The sequence below is a fragment of the Trachymyrmex cornetzi genome, unplaced genomic scaffold (genome assembly GCF_001594075.2).
Source record: "Trachymyrmex cornetzi isolate Tcor2-1 unplaced genomic scaffold, Tcor1.1 scaffold1266, whole genome shotgun sequence".
Lineage (NCBI taxonomy): Eukaryota > Metazoa > Arthropoda > Insecta > Hymenoptera > Formicidae > Trachymyrmex > Trachymyrmex cornetzi.
This window is the reverse complement of record NW_017295835.1, coordinates 16,072-29,394: the sequence shown is the minus strand read 5'-3', so window position 1 is coordinate 29,394 and position 13,323 is coordinate 16,072. Positions and strand designations below refer to the sequence as shown.

Below are 13,323 nucleotides of genomic sequence, written 5' to 3'. Positions count from 1 at the left end.
TTTAAGTAATAATACTTTTGCAATCCGTACATCCAATACGGAGAAATCCCACCGAATAGGAATGTGGTAAAACAGGGGGGCTTTAGCATCGCCTTAAAGTCGTACATAAAATGTGATTGGATAATTTTCTTTATGCATACGTTTATCCGGCTATGCAAGTTTGTGTGGATATACCTTAAGAAAGCAAGAAGTAGTGAGTAGATTTATAATTTTTTTGTAGTCTGCTTTTTGTAGTCACACTTATTTATTCTTATTTCGAATTCGAATACAAAAATTGACATAACCTATGTACAAGAGGAAATCAAAAAGTAAATTTATTTTATTCACATACAATAGCCGTTAACAAAATATGTACATTATTTCTCAATACAATCATTTAGCTTTGCATAAAATTTTGTTTAACAATCTACAAATCTGATTCCATCTATGAACAAACTGGTTTTTGACTATCCTCGAAACATCAATGGTATATACCGTTTCCTTAAGAGCCTGCGCACAATAGAGGGACAAGAATTAGATATTAAGATTTCAACCTATCAGAAACCGTGTATTCCGATGTAATCAGTTTCTGATAGGTTAAAATCTTAATATCTAATTCCTGTTCCTCTATTGTGCTCAGGCCCTAACTTACTTAACTTCCTCATTACTATTACGATCTTTGTGCTTCGAGCAAATTGGTTTCAATTTATTTGTACTTTCGGTATTCTTGGTTGACGTTCGCAATAATTATATATAATTTCCGCTAATTCTGAATCTGTATCACTAGACTCTTCATTCACTAGAATCAAGTGCTAACTTTATAATAGTTTCAAATATGAATTTTTTCTGTATGCTTCTCTCCATATTTCTAGGTTACTTGTTTCTTTTCGCTGACGTCGCTATATGCTGACAGCACTGAAAATATCGTTCCAAAATGAAAGCTGCGTTTGCATAAAAAGCATGCTTATGAAATTGGAACACTATTGGTAGCATGCACTTATGACGACATGCTCGCAGCGCTGACAAACAATTTTGGAACACAGCCTAAGCTGGTTAAGTAAACCGACGATGGTGAAAGTGGCCCTTAAAAGTGAAAATTTTAACCATTGAAGTTAATGGAGAAATTTTTCACTTTTCACTTTTTATCTTAGGGAAAAAGTTTCATGATTGATACCCAGAGCTCTGGGATATGATATCGAACTTACACACCAGAGTTCTGATTGGGCGGCTCGTTATTTCCTATTGTCTGTGCCTATTGCCTGGGGCTCTATTCTTGAAAAGAAACGTATACGAAAGTCCAGAGAAATACTATAGTATACGTAACGTATACTGTAGCATTTCCCTAGACTTTCGTATACCTTTCTTTTCAAGAATAGAGCCCCTGTAGCCCTGTACCGAAAAACGTACATCCATTTCTGCCTGCAGTACATCCATTTTAACGTAATGGTACGTTTCCACTGAGCGCGTCACGCGTCGCGTCATGAAAGAGAGAAAGAGATAAGATTATATAAATACACAACTCCTCTTTTTCTCTTCTTCGACTACCCGACGCGTGACGCGCTCAGTGGAAACGTACCATATGCTATAATTTTATCGACAAGGTCAGAAAATGGATGTAGCCACGTAGTTCCCAAACCAAAAATGGATGTACTGGCGATAATGTACGGGTGATTTCGACGGTGACAGGAAAAAGGCAGGCATGGCCTTTCTCAAGTTTCTCTCAGTTTCTCTCTGACGGAATCAAGTGGAATCTGGGATCTGGGAGCAAGAGAGAGAATTTGTAAGTAGGTATGGCTGCTTTCCATTTGATGACACAAATCGACACAAGTCGACACAAATGTCGTTCTATCCTTCTTGATATTCAGAGAGTGACAAAGATAGAACGACACTTGTGTCGACTGTGTCTCCTAAAAGGAAAGCAGCCTATGATAGGGGCTCCGCACAATAAAAGGAATAGGGAACAGAGAACAGAGAATAAGAATTTGAACCTATCAAAAATCATGTATTGTGGAATACACAGTTTCTGATAGGTTGAAATTCTTATTCTCTGTTCTCTGTTCCCTGTTCCTGCTATTGTGCGGAGCCCCATAGGCATGTATAAACAACATATATATTCAATAACGAGTGAGAATAATTGTCATTCATTCATTCTATTGTATGTATGTACACGTTCAGATTTTTTCTTTTATCACGCACATGCGAGTTTTCTAATTCATTGATTAATCAATTGCAAATATAGCTTTTACAAGACGAAGTTACATTTGTCCATAACGCGATTGATTAACCGATAAATTGAAAACTTGATGCTTAATGAGAATAACGAAAATGGTTGTTTACTGTGCATAGTTGTACTGGATTTTATTTCCGACAATGCTACTACGTACATTGCATGTGTCAACAAAGTATAAAAACAAAAACAAGAAAAACACGTGATGTTAATGTATGTACAACGGTATTATTTTTGTTATCGATTATTGTAAACATAGATTAGGTTAGATTATGCTCTAATAAAAAATACTGGTTTTAGCAGATAAATTGTCAATAGTGGGAAGGCAAGTACGTTGATGTACTATCGATCCATGACTTAAAATATGATAAAATAGCAGAAAAAATGAATGTAAAAGTTGACGTCGAATATTGGTGAGTGTATGCCCACAATCATTTAATAGAATTCTTCATTAATACAGATTATTCTTATTACAATCAATAGGATTTAAGTTCTCTTTTTAGATATAAAAGTACATCTTATTCTTTAATCTTAATGTTAACATTATAATTATTTATATTATAGAAATCATAATAAAGAAACAATTTAATTAAGAAATATAGTGCACGTTCTTATATATTAAATAAATAAATTTAGAAATTTTATTAATATCCTAGCAAGATGTTTAAACATAAGTTATTATATAAATAAAGTAATTATTCAGTTTAGCTACCGCACCTCAAAAATCAATAAAATTAGGCTTATTCGACGCGTTTTTGCATGAAACGAAAGAATCTGGTAAAAAAGTGTCGCTCTGCCCTGTGAGTCGAAATATTAAGCGTTAAAGTTGACAACTATTGAAGTTAGGAAATCTATCACTGTCGCGAAATACTGCGATGCAAGCATGCATTGCGGTTACCTTTTTCATGCTCTGTGACAATTCACTGCTTTAAAAACAATTTATTGTTTTAAAAACAACAATTCACTGCTTTAAAAACAACAATTCACTACTTTAAAAACAATTCACTGCTTTAAAAACAACAATTCACTGCTTTAAAAACAACAATTCACTGCTTTAAAAACAATTTACAGCCTTAAAAACAACAATACACTATTTTAAACATTCAAATTCTTTGCATTAGCAGTAAATTTGTATTTTTGAAGCAGTGAATTGTTGTTTACAAAGCAGTGAATTGTTTTTAAAGCAGTGAATTGTTTTCAAAGTAGTGAATTGTTTTCAAAGTAGTGAATTATTATTTTTAAAGCAGTGAACTGCCGTTTTTAAAGCAGTAAATTGTTGTTTTTAAAGTAGTACTTTTGTGTTTTTAAAGCATAGAATAGAGCCGCTTATTATTTAAAATGTATACCTCTTTAATTTTTCTTATATGGATTAAAATTTAAATCCAACATCTCTTTGAAATACACACTAAAGCTATAAATACGACTTCGCCGTTGTCGTCCAAATTCCTATAAATTTTACAAAATATTACAAATGTTTCATTATGTATTACTTAATTCGTTAATTAAAATTAATGATATTACCTCATGATTTAAATAATTAAATCTGTAGTGAATCGCGCGTTTCCGATCTTTTGTATACGCTTTTTTTAATGTAAAAGGTAAGATGTGTAAAAAATCTTCCAACATTGCATTTAGAAAAGAGAAATTTACGAGAATCACTCATTTGTGATCGGTTAAGTTGCGATCCCAGAACAATTTTCGGATGAACTTCGGCCACAATTTTGCATGTCCAACTACATCTTGGACAGCAAGCCAAGGATTTTTATTCAGTTGCTCTACTAAATATGCCATTTTACTTATTACATCCATCAAATCAAATCGGTCTACTGCAAAGAAGTATGCATTCCAGAACGACAACCGTTTATTGACCGCTTAGTGAGCTCTTTCATCTGATTGGCATATTCCATTAGATCCTAAAATATAGACCAATCAGATGAAAGTGCTTTAAACTACAACTGTCTCACTCTAACTTATTGCACTACTTCAGAATTCTTCGAAAAAGAACAGACCTTACGTATACGTAGCGCTGTAGCGAGTCGGAATGACAAATATAATTTGAGTCGGAAAACCAATCAAGGGGAAACCAAAAGAAGAAGAAGAAGAAGAATGACAGATATCTTAGGGCCGATTGTTCTATCTTTTGGTAAATTTTACCTGTTGGATAAGTAGCAAGATTACCCAATCACATGCGCGGATTACCAGATTGACCTCACAGGTAAAATTTACCATAAGGTGGACAACCGGGTCTTAATCTCTAAAATCTCGAACTTTAAGGGGCTCCGCACAATAAAAGGAACAGGGAACAGAGAATAAGAATTTCAACCTATCAGAAATCATGTATTGTGGAATACACACTGCGTATTCCATAATACATGATTTCTGATAGGTTGAAATTCTTATTCTCTGTTCTCTATTCCCTGTTCCTTTTATTGTGCAGAGCCCTTAATGCTTAATATCTCGGCTCACAAGGCAGAGAGACACTTTTTTTTGCCAGATTCTTTCGTTTCATGCAAAAACGCGTCGAATCAGCCTAATTTTATTGATTTTTGAGGTGCGCTAAACTAAATAATTACCATAAATAATACAATTTATAATATTAGAAAGATTTTTAATATAAATATTTATATCTGAAAACTCAAGATTCCCGTAAGCAAAGAAAAAATATTTGATCCCTGTAATAATTACTTAGGACCACAAAAATATTTTTGGACACAAGTTAAAATAGGTACTTATCTATTATACAACATTTTGAATACAACTAAATCTAAATTCGCAAGTTGTTTTGCTCCATTACATCTAGTTTTTTAAGATAATCGAAAAGAAGAGCAAATCTATAAAATTGAAACATTTAAGAAAGGAGCAAAAGATAAATATGACATTAAAATATAGTTGTAGAATTAATTTAAATTTTGATAAGTTAAACAAAGTGTAAGAAACAGAAAAATTTTCTTTACTAATGTTAGATATTATAGTTTAACAGGTCATAAAACAAAAATCAGTTAAAAAATTATTTTTTCACGAATATAATTAAATATCCAATTTTTATACTGTGAGCTAGATGCATGTTTATGCTTAATAAATTTGCTAACGATTGTCACCATTTTGCTAAATCTTAAATGTATGTATATTTAATAAATTTTTTTAATATATAAAAATTTTTAATTTGGTTTATTTTTTGCCAATATTAATTATCAAATATAGAAGTTTTTTACAACAATTATTATTTTTATTTATTATTGTTAAAGTAAATAATAAATATTTTTTTAATGTAATCGCGGATATTGGAAAGTTTGCCTTGTATCATTTCCAAATTAATTTAATATAAAAAATAATATAAATTCATTTAATATAAAAGAATGTATACTTATTAAAATTGTTTCTTTAAAATTTCTGTAAATTATATAAATGAATATAAAAGAATATAAAACGTACTTTTTTAAAGGACTTTTATTTACAAATATATCTTCTGACTAAATAAATTACTATAACTTTGCAGTGGTTCGTGTGGGCACAAGAAACACTTTCTTGAATTGGCAGAGGAAATAAAGAAGAATGTCCCCCATGTCACTGTCTCTGGTACAGCAGGAAGGCAAGGCAAGTTGCAAACAGAACACGAATACGCGAAACATATAATCAGAACTGGATCAAATACAAAACACGAATATCGAGCAAATAAAAGTCTTACAATTGTTATTTTTAGCCTCGTTCGAAGTGCAAGTCAACGATGAGCTAGTATACTCTAAACTCGAAACTCTCGCGTTTCCAGACTTTGGTGCAATTGCGGATATGATCAAAGATGTATCTGTAGGTAAACCAGTGAAGAAAATTGAGCATCAGACTGCAGACTGTATATTATTATAAACACATTTTATTATAAATCAGGTACAAAATAAAAATCATTTTATTGATAGAGGAAAGGAGGCCCACATATTCTCTTGCCCCCCTTATTCCATAATCACAATCTTTTTTTTCTTCTACAGTTTTTTTTAATTATGTTTATTCTATATACTTATCGATTATACTATAGGTAGAGATTGTTCTATATCTATAGTATTATTGTTATCACTCTGTGGCTAACAACCTTATATCAAAGTAGCTAATATACATGAATATTTACTGAGTTATTTCAATAAAATACAATAATATTTTATTGATTATTTTCATAATCCCTCCCTTCCTCTATAATAGTACTAAGTACTTAATAGAACAATATAAGATTCTTCTGTAATTTGCTCAGGATTATACGTGAAGATAATCATTTAGAAATTATTAAGAACAGTAGATGTGATCGCCAATCTTAAGCATACCCTGCGTATTCTCTAATCTAGTTAAATAGATTCCAAATCTCAACTTTCCATGGAACTTTTCCGCTAATGTTCTCAATGGTTCGATAGTCTTTTTACCAGTTGTTTGATCAATGCATATCATTTGACACCTTGTGCAAGGACCATTTATCTGTCAATTAAATAAATGCGTTATAGCAATATACTTCGAATTAATAGCTTTGTGAATATAAAAAATTCATACTTTAAAGTTATTATTTCCAATGCGAATATGTTCCCATTTCATTTCATCAAAAGCTTCGCAGCCTTCCACAATAATATTTCCTCTGAACCGATGTACAGCTGTATCTTTTTTAAAATCTAAGGTATGAGATATCTTATCAAAGAGCCATGACACACTTGCTTCGTTTATTGCTAAGTACTGTGCCTGGCTAGAAAATGATAACTCTGTCTTATCTAGTCCTATAAGAGAAAAATAAGAAGTTTATGTAATCGTAACTTTGAACTTGAATATTTTCACATTTATACCTTTCTTTTGTCTTCCGTGGCTTTGTCGTACTAGCCTAAGATTTGGTTTGCCAAGTGCTAAACTCAGCCATTCAGAAGCTTCTGATCCGCAATCAATACCTTCTACTTTGCTTTCACAAATTCTACTTTGACATATAGGATGTTTTATTGACTTTTCATAAGTATTTTCTAAAGAAAGTTTGATCATTGGCATTCCTAAAATAATTTATTATTATTATGTCTAAATAACATTACATTGAGGAATGTTGAAACGAAGACAATTACCACGAATTGTAGTGCAATCAAAATTTTCGAACTTGGTTGAAAGATTTCAACATTTTTTTTTACAGAATTAAGATATGTGCAAATAAAAAACCCGATTTATTTGATGTATTTGATTTCACAAGAAAATTGTACAAAAATGAAAAAATTTACTTTTGGCTCGATAGTTATCACCTGAAGTTAAAGCTTGCTTAATATAAAAATTTTATAGTTTATATGAGTAGCATAAGTATCCACTAAACCTCGGATTATTTGAACAATACTGAGTTTGTAGATCGAAAGAGCCTAAAAGAAAATATTTTAGGTTGAATGTAATTCACATGTATTACGTTTGCTTAGCAAAGAATGATAAACAGAGCAGTAATCGTGTCTTTAGTAAATGTTTGAGCTTGCAAGAGCTCTGCAATTTATTAGATAAAAAACAACCAAACTTAATATTAGATAAGGATCTAATAGTTTAGAATGATCTACACAATAGTTTGAGTGAGACAGAATGATAACCTAAGAAACTGAGTTAAAAAATCTATATCATCGACATCGAAGTTTAATTGTCGCTTCAGCATTCTCTTAAATTGCAGATTACTAAATTTCCAGAACTTAATCATTATTACCTGGATATGTTAGTTTCATAATTTTTTGGTTCTTAACAATAACCGGCTTCAGCAAACATAGATTCGTATAATGTTTTTGCGTCAAGCAAGTTCCAGAAGATGTCATTATCATGAACTCTCTGTCATATTCTAGACCTTTCGAATTTAAATTCCATGAATCTGTAATTTCGTACGCTCCACACGATTTGATAGGATATATAAATAACCGTTGTAAGATACATTTGTTTATTTGCGTATTTATTTTGCTGAAATTTATAGAATTCCTAATGTGATCAAGGTTTTCATTTTCATTATGGAAATTGTTCTGAAAATTATTTTCCTCTTTTTTTGTAATACATGAAACAGAATAATCTATATTAGTATTATAAAAATTCTTATGATTTTTAAAAATTCTCATTTTGTGGTCCTTCCACCATTCGGGAAATTTTCTGATGCATGGTTTGTCAATGAAACATTTGGTAATCATGAGTAAGATTGTCTGAACATCTTCTATTGTAGACATATATCCGAAGGAAATTCTCACTGCTCCGGTCGGTTTCCCATTGATCAAATCTGCGATACCACCGCACGTATATCCCGCCTCGTAATTTTGAAGAATATCTTTAGTCGAGAGGGATAAATGTCTCTGACATGCACCGGGATTACAAAAGCAGCCTGTCCTTAGATGTATTTTAAATATTGCTGCCATATTTAGAACTTCCATGTATCCCACATATTCACCATTGGAGCGCATAACATTAAATGTAATAATGCCGCCTTGCGATCTGCAATCCTCATAATCAGAATCAGAGTAGAGCTTTACAACTGGTTTGTCATTACAATGATGTAATGTTAACAGGGAGTGATGCAGAGTTTTAGCGAGTGAAAAAACGTGTTTTGATATTTGGTCCATAGTTAACTTTGAAAGTATTTCAAAGCCATATTGTAACGATGCGATAGATAGAAATGGCACAGTCCCATCTTCAAACCTATAAATAAAAACTGTTTCAGATAATCAATACGATAAAGAATGCCTGTTTCAGATAATTTTTTCGAAGTCATGCTGCTCTTACCTTTGATACAATATTTCACGTTTTCTATGAAATCTTTCAAAACTCAGAGCGATGTCCACTGTACCGCCACCATAATATATTTTGTCTAGAATATCTGAGCTTTTGTTTTTAACCAGCAGAGCGCCGATACCGGTGGGATAGCCGAACATTTTATAAAACGAAAGACATAGAAAGTCTGGTTTGTAAATAGATAAATCCAATTTATTCGTGGCCGCGAAGCTAGCTGCGTCGAGTAGAACATACCATCTGGTCGATGGTTTTCTAGCAAAAACAGAAAGCGCTCCAGCATGCGTATCACTAATCCATTTTAAGGGATACTTCAATCCAGAAAAATTGCATTGCGCAGAATACACGAAAAGAGAATTACTGCTCCGTTTCTCGTTGGAATCATGAGTAGTAGTTGAACGTTGATCCAGAACTTTAAACGCCTGATCGTGATCTAGGCAAATGATATCGGCTCCTCTTGCCGCGACTACATCCCTCATCCCGAGAACCGAAGTGTGATTGTCCTGTATGTAAACAAAACTTCCCCATTCATCCATTATAAAACGAAATCCTTCCGCGATTATCTTTAAACTCGCTGTGGCACCTGAGGTGAAGATGACGCTGTACTCGTCAGGATTTGTGTTGAAGTGACTTAAAACTCTGAGAATAATTATTCAAATCAACTGTAAATTCGTTATTATATTATAATCATCCATTTATCTGTGACTCTCACCGATATCTCATACGTTCAATAATGTCCTGCGTCAGCGAACTCCCGATGGAATGGGGATTCGCATAGAGAGAGCGATGCAAATCGGCACTAACATTTCTGATCTGCGTATCCGAATACAGAGTTGCACCCGCGTGATCCACGTAGCACTCGCCTAAGAATCACGCAGAAATAATTTAGCAGCATTTTTTATATAGTGTCATTCATATGGTACGTTTCTCTTGTATTAAATTAAATTTAAAATATTAAATTTAATTTAGAAGATCATTTTTTATCATATAAATGTTATTATTAATCTTAGTAATAAATTAATCTAGTAATAAATCAATAATCCAGTATTGATTTTTTAATCACGATAGAAATATTTAATATAGTAAAAAGAATGCAGAAAATATTAGTGAAATATATTTGCAAAACATTTTAAAGTTATCGGACATTCTTTTCATTAGGATTTTTTGGTCAATTTGGAATATATCTTAATGAAAACGTCAAAGCATCTATAATTTTTATTTTAATTAATGAAACTAAGTGAGAAACTAGGAAACTTAGAGTGAGAAAAAGTATAATGCAATTAAGAAAAGTTGCATATCATCTAAATTATTCAAATGTATGACGTGGCATAGGCACATCAATGTACAATGCAGGCATTATTCTTACATGTACCATCATTGTGCAATAATGGCGCTACGGGATGCCTTAGACACAGAAATAAATCTTTTGGGGAGAGGAAGAGAGAAAAAGAGAGAAAGACATCGATTAAAAGAAGGACCTAGAAGTATTATATTTTTAATTATATAATACTAAATTTTCGAAAAAGTTTTGAATCATCCTCTACCGTTTTTATATTCAAATTTATTTATATATATAAATTTATTTAGAAACCACAACAATTATTCTTTAAAATAAAGACCATGTTCGATAACCATTCGTCACTATTATTACCAGTCAACTGTCGAATTTAGGTATCATTCTGACTCCTTAGACGCGAAAAACTCACGATAATCTATCCCAACTTGCTCAATAGTTTCGAATCGTATCCTAGCAAGAAAAGTTTCATTGAACGAAATAGGCCGTAATCAAACTATACAAGATCAGGATTATATGTCGGGTGTGATAGGACTTAGAGCCGTTTAGATGAATAGTATCTAGTTAAATTCAACAGCTAGCAGACTGGTAACGAATAGTTATTGAGCATGATAATTTTTATTTTAAGGAATAATTATCATTGTTCTAAAAAAATTTGTAAAAACCATTTTTATGTGTAAAATTCAATAGGTGATTTAGAATTTTTTTTGACCTAGTCAGATTATCATTTGATTGAAAGAACGTTGAAAGCAAAAATAACAAAATTAATATACCTCACATATCACGTTGAGCTCTTAACACTGATCTGCTTTAACTATTGATACTTATGCAGTTTTAATTTATTTTTGATATTCTATAATTGAATATACTCATCTCTATACACGGATGACTAAATCTGTATATAAAATAGACCCAAATCTATATATAAAATAGACGAAATTTATTTACTTTAATATTATTTAAGCTTGAAGTTACGAAAATATTTAGAATTTAGAATTTAGAAGAATGCGCGAGAAGGAAAATTTATTTCTTCAATGACTCAATGATTCACTCACACGGAAGCCGGTGGAAAGAGTGTCCGGAAACTTTGAGACGTACTGTACAATAATAGAGTCTCATTACGTAAATAACTTGTAACGATGTCATCACGCATATCCTTGTCATGTCACTGTCACGTAGTTGAACCGCGTATCAGTCAAATTTCTATTATAAATGTAAAGATTTCAAGAAATCATTAATAGAAATGCATCGATGTCTAATAAATTACCAAACTAGTAGTTTCATAAATAAAGCAATAAATCAGAAGTCTGGTTTTTGTAACTGAACTAATGTACACTCATACTTAAAATGAAATAGATACATATTTAAACTTTTGAAATTTGACGAAATTTTAGTACAGGTTCCAGTCCTTCCCCGAGCATCTCACCTTTAAGCCTTGAGAATTCATTCGCGAGCGATCGCATGGTGGCATCATCGTAAACTGGTGTAAATTCCACTATAGTGTCCATCATGTTTATCGATTTGCGTACCAAAACTTAGGAGCTTGTAACGCACACTGAATTCCAGAGATCCACTTCCACTATCGACGCGGCGAAGATCAAAGACACGCAAGCTATTACTCAACCGGTTTTTAAGTTTCAACTATAGTAACTGTACACCGTTGCGACCAAGTTTAATGACGTAAAAGAGATTGGACGTAAGTAATCGTGGACGGCGTGGACACGCGCGACTACTCGCGCGGCGCGCTATTGTCGCTCGCATTGGCTCGCATGTTCATGTTGTAACGAAGTATTTAAAGCAAATAAAGGCAATTCCACCAATGTAGGATTAACTTTAACCTTAGTTCAATTTACCCTTTATTAGGGATGCACTGGATTTCCGATGCATCCCTACTCTTTATTATTTTATAAATAAACAACAAGTTAAACCAAGATTGAAGTTAATCTTACTTTGATGGAATTAGTCTTATAAAAGTGTCCGCGCGGAAGGCAAACGTCGTTATCGAACAAGAAACTTGCGTCCCTCTCCAACACGATATCTGTTGTAGACATATGACGTAAAAAAAGTTCTGATACTTTTTGTACGTCTTTATCGCGGGAGATATACAAATTCGAAGGTAAATAAATGATACTTATCATGGAATTGCATAACAAGAATATTATCAATGACTTACGGTATTTTACTTAAATTTGTTATATTTGTTAAATAATGTATATATATATTTAATTAAAAACCGAAAGAAAAAAGGGCTACGAGCCTAAGATTAAAACGTTATAAATTAAAATTTTAAACCGTTAATAAATAAACATATCATTTAGTTAAAATATAAAACTTTAATATGTCGGCAATAAACAATAAAACAAAAATAAACGTTTCGATCCCTGTTGGATCATTATCAATGTTAACAAAAATAACAGTGGAATTATTACAAAGATATATAAAAATTATAGTTTGCTCTCAATCGTAGTATTAATCATCAATCTTGCTATGAAGTAAATATTATAAGAATGTTGTAATCGGTAATCATGTATTCCTCTGGTTTAAGTATGTAGATAATAGACAAAAAAATATAATTGTTTCTGTTAAAAAGTACAAATATAATGTAAAAATATAATAGGAATAAGTAATCAAATAAATAATCTAATACGAGAAATACAAAATAAGAAACAAGAAATAAAAATAAAAAAGTAATCTAATATTATAATAAATGTAAACTAAATTCATTAATACGAATTGAAAGTGTGCGATGTACAGTCATAAATTATATACAGAGTGTCCCAAAAAGGTCGAGACACCTAAATATCTCGGGAAATATAAGTTTTACAGAAAAGTGTTTCAGACAAAAGTATGGAATAAAAATATCTATTTACTGATCCTATCAGTTTGACCTTAGGTTGCGTAGCCAAGGTCAGATCAAGGTTACATTGATTTTCTGAAATGGAACACCCTATTTTTGATTCAAGAATCTAATAGCTGATATCGAGAGCTTTTCAAAACGCTATAATGAAATATTTTTTTATGAAGTACTTTTCAAGTTATAATGCTTCAAAGTTACAGTATCGTCGGCATTAGCATTACCCAA

At 31.8% G+C, this 13,323-nt stretch overlaps 2 protein-coding genes across 8 annotated transcripts; one reads left to right on the top strand and one right to left on the bottom strand.

Moving 5' to 3' along the window:
- The first annotated feature begins 1,712 nt into the window (after positions 1 to 1,712).
- On the top strand, positions 1,713 to 6,154 carry LOC108770376 (migration and invasion enhancer 1). 6 transcript variants are annotated; one of them, XM_018521938.1, is made up of 5 exons: positions 1,713 to 1,759; positions 2,326 to 2,419; positions 2,510 to 2,619; positions 5,703 to 5,800; positions 5,907 to 6,154. In XM_018521938.1, the coding sequence occupies exons 3-5, from the start codon at positions 2,591 to 2,593 to the stop codon at positions 6,065 to 6,067; spliced, it is 288 nt and encodes a 95-aa protein (XP_018377440.1). In that variant the 5' UTR covers positions 1,713 to 1,759; positions 2,326 to 2,419; positions 2,510 to 2,590; the 3' UTR covers positions 6,068 to 6,154. The 6 variants fall into 6 exon arrangements, with proteins under 6 accessions (XP_018377440.1, XP_018377443.1, XP_018377444.1 ...); XM_018521937.1 differs by lacking the exon at positions 1,713 to 1,759 and adding an exon at positions 2,071 to 2,138; XM_018521941.1 differs by lacking the exon at positions 2,326 to 2,419 and having other exon boundaries at positions 1,715 to 1,759.
- mal (molybdenum cofactor sulfurase) lies at positions 6,152 to 12,199 on the bottom strand. Of its 2 annotated transcripts, none has more exons than XM_018521934.1 (7): positions 11,668 to 12,199; positions 9,660 to 9,810; positions 8,942 to 9,586; positions 7,890 to 8,857; positions 7,018 to 7,212; positions 6,734 to 6,951; positions 6,152 to 6,661 (listed from the first exon to the last, which is right to left on the bottom strand). In XM_018521934.1, exons 1-7 carry the CDS (start codon positions 11,750 to 11,752, stop codon positions 6,476 to 6,478), a joined length of 2,448 nt encoding a protein of 815 aa, XP_018377436.1. In that variant the 5' UTR covers positions 11,753 to 12,199; the 3' UTR covers positions 6,152 to 6,475. The 2 variants fall into 2 exon arrangements, with proteins under 2 accessions (XP_018377436.1, XP_018377437.1); XM_018521935.1 differs by having other exon boundaries at positions 6,734 to 6,945.
- Positions 12,200 to 13,323: the final 1,124 nt, after the last annotated feature.

Excerpts from the sequence above, each read along its gene's own strand:
- LOC108770376 (XM_018521938.1), top strand. The coding sequence starts at position 2,591 with ATGAATGTAAAAGTTGACGTCGAATATTG. Across the intron at positions 2,620-5,702 it reads AAAGTTGACGTCGAATATTG|TGGTTCGTGTGGGCACAAGA; the intron begins GTGAGTGTATGC and ends ATAACTTTGCAG. Across the intron at positions 5,801-5,906 it reads TGGTACAGCAGGAAGGCAAG|CCTCGTTCGAAGTGCAAGTC; the intron begins GCAAGTTGCAAA and ends TGTTATTTTTAG.
- mal (XM_018521934.1), bottom strand. The coding sequence starts at position 11,752 with ATGATGGACACTATAGTGGAATTTACACCAGTTTACGATGATGCCACC. Across the intron at positions 9,811-11,667 it reads TGAATTCTCAAGGCTTAAAG|GCGAGTGCTACGTGGATCAC; the intron begins GTGAGATGCTCG and ends CGTGATTCTTAG. Across the intron at positions 7,213-7,889 it reads TATGAAACTAACATATCCAG|GAATGCCAATGATCAAACTT; the intron begins GTAATAATGATT and ends AAATTATTTTAG.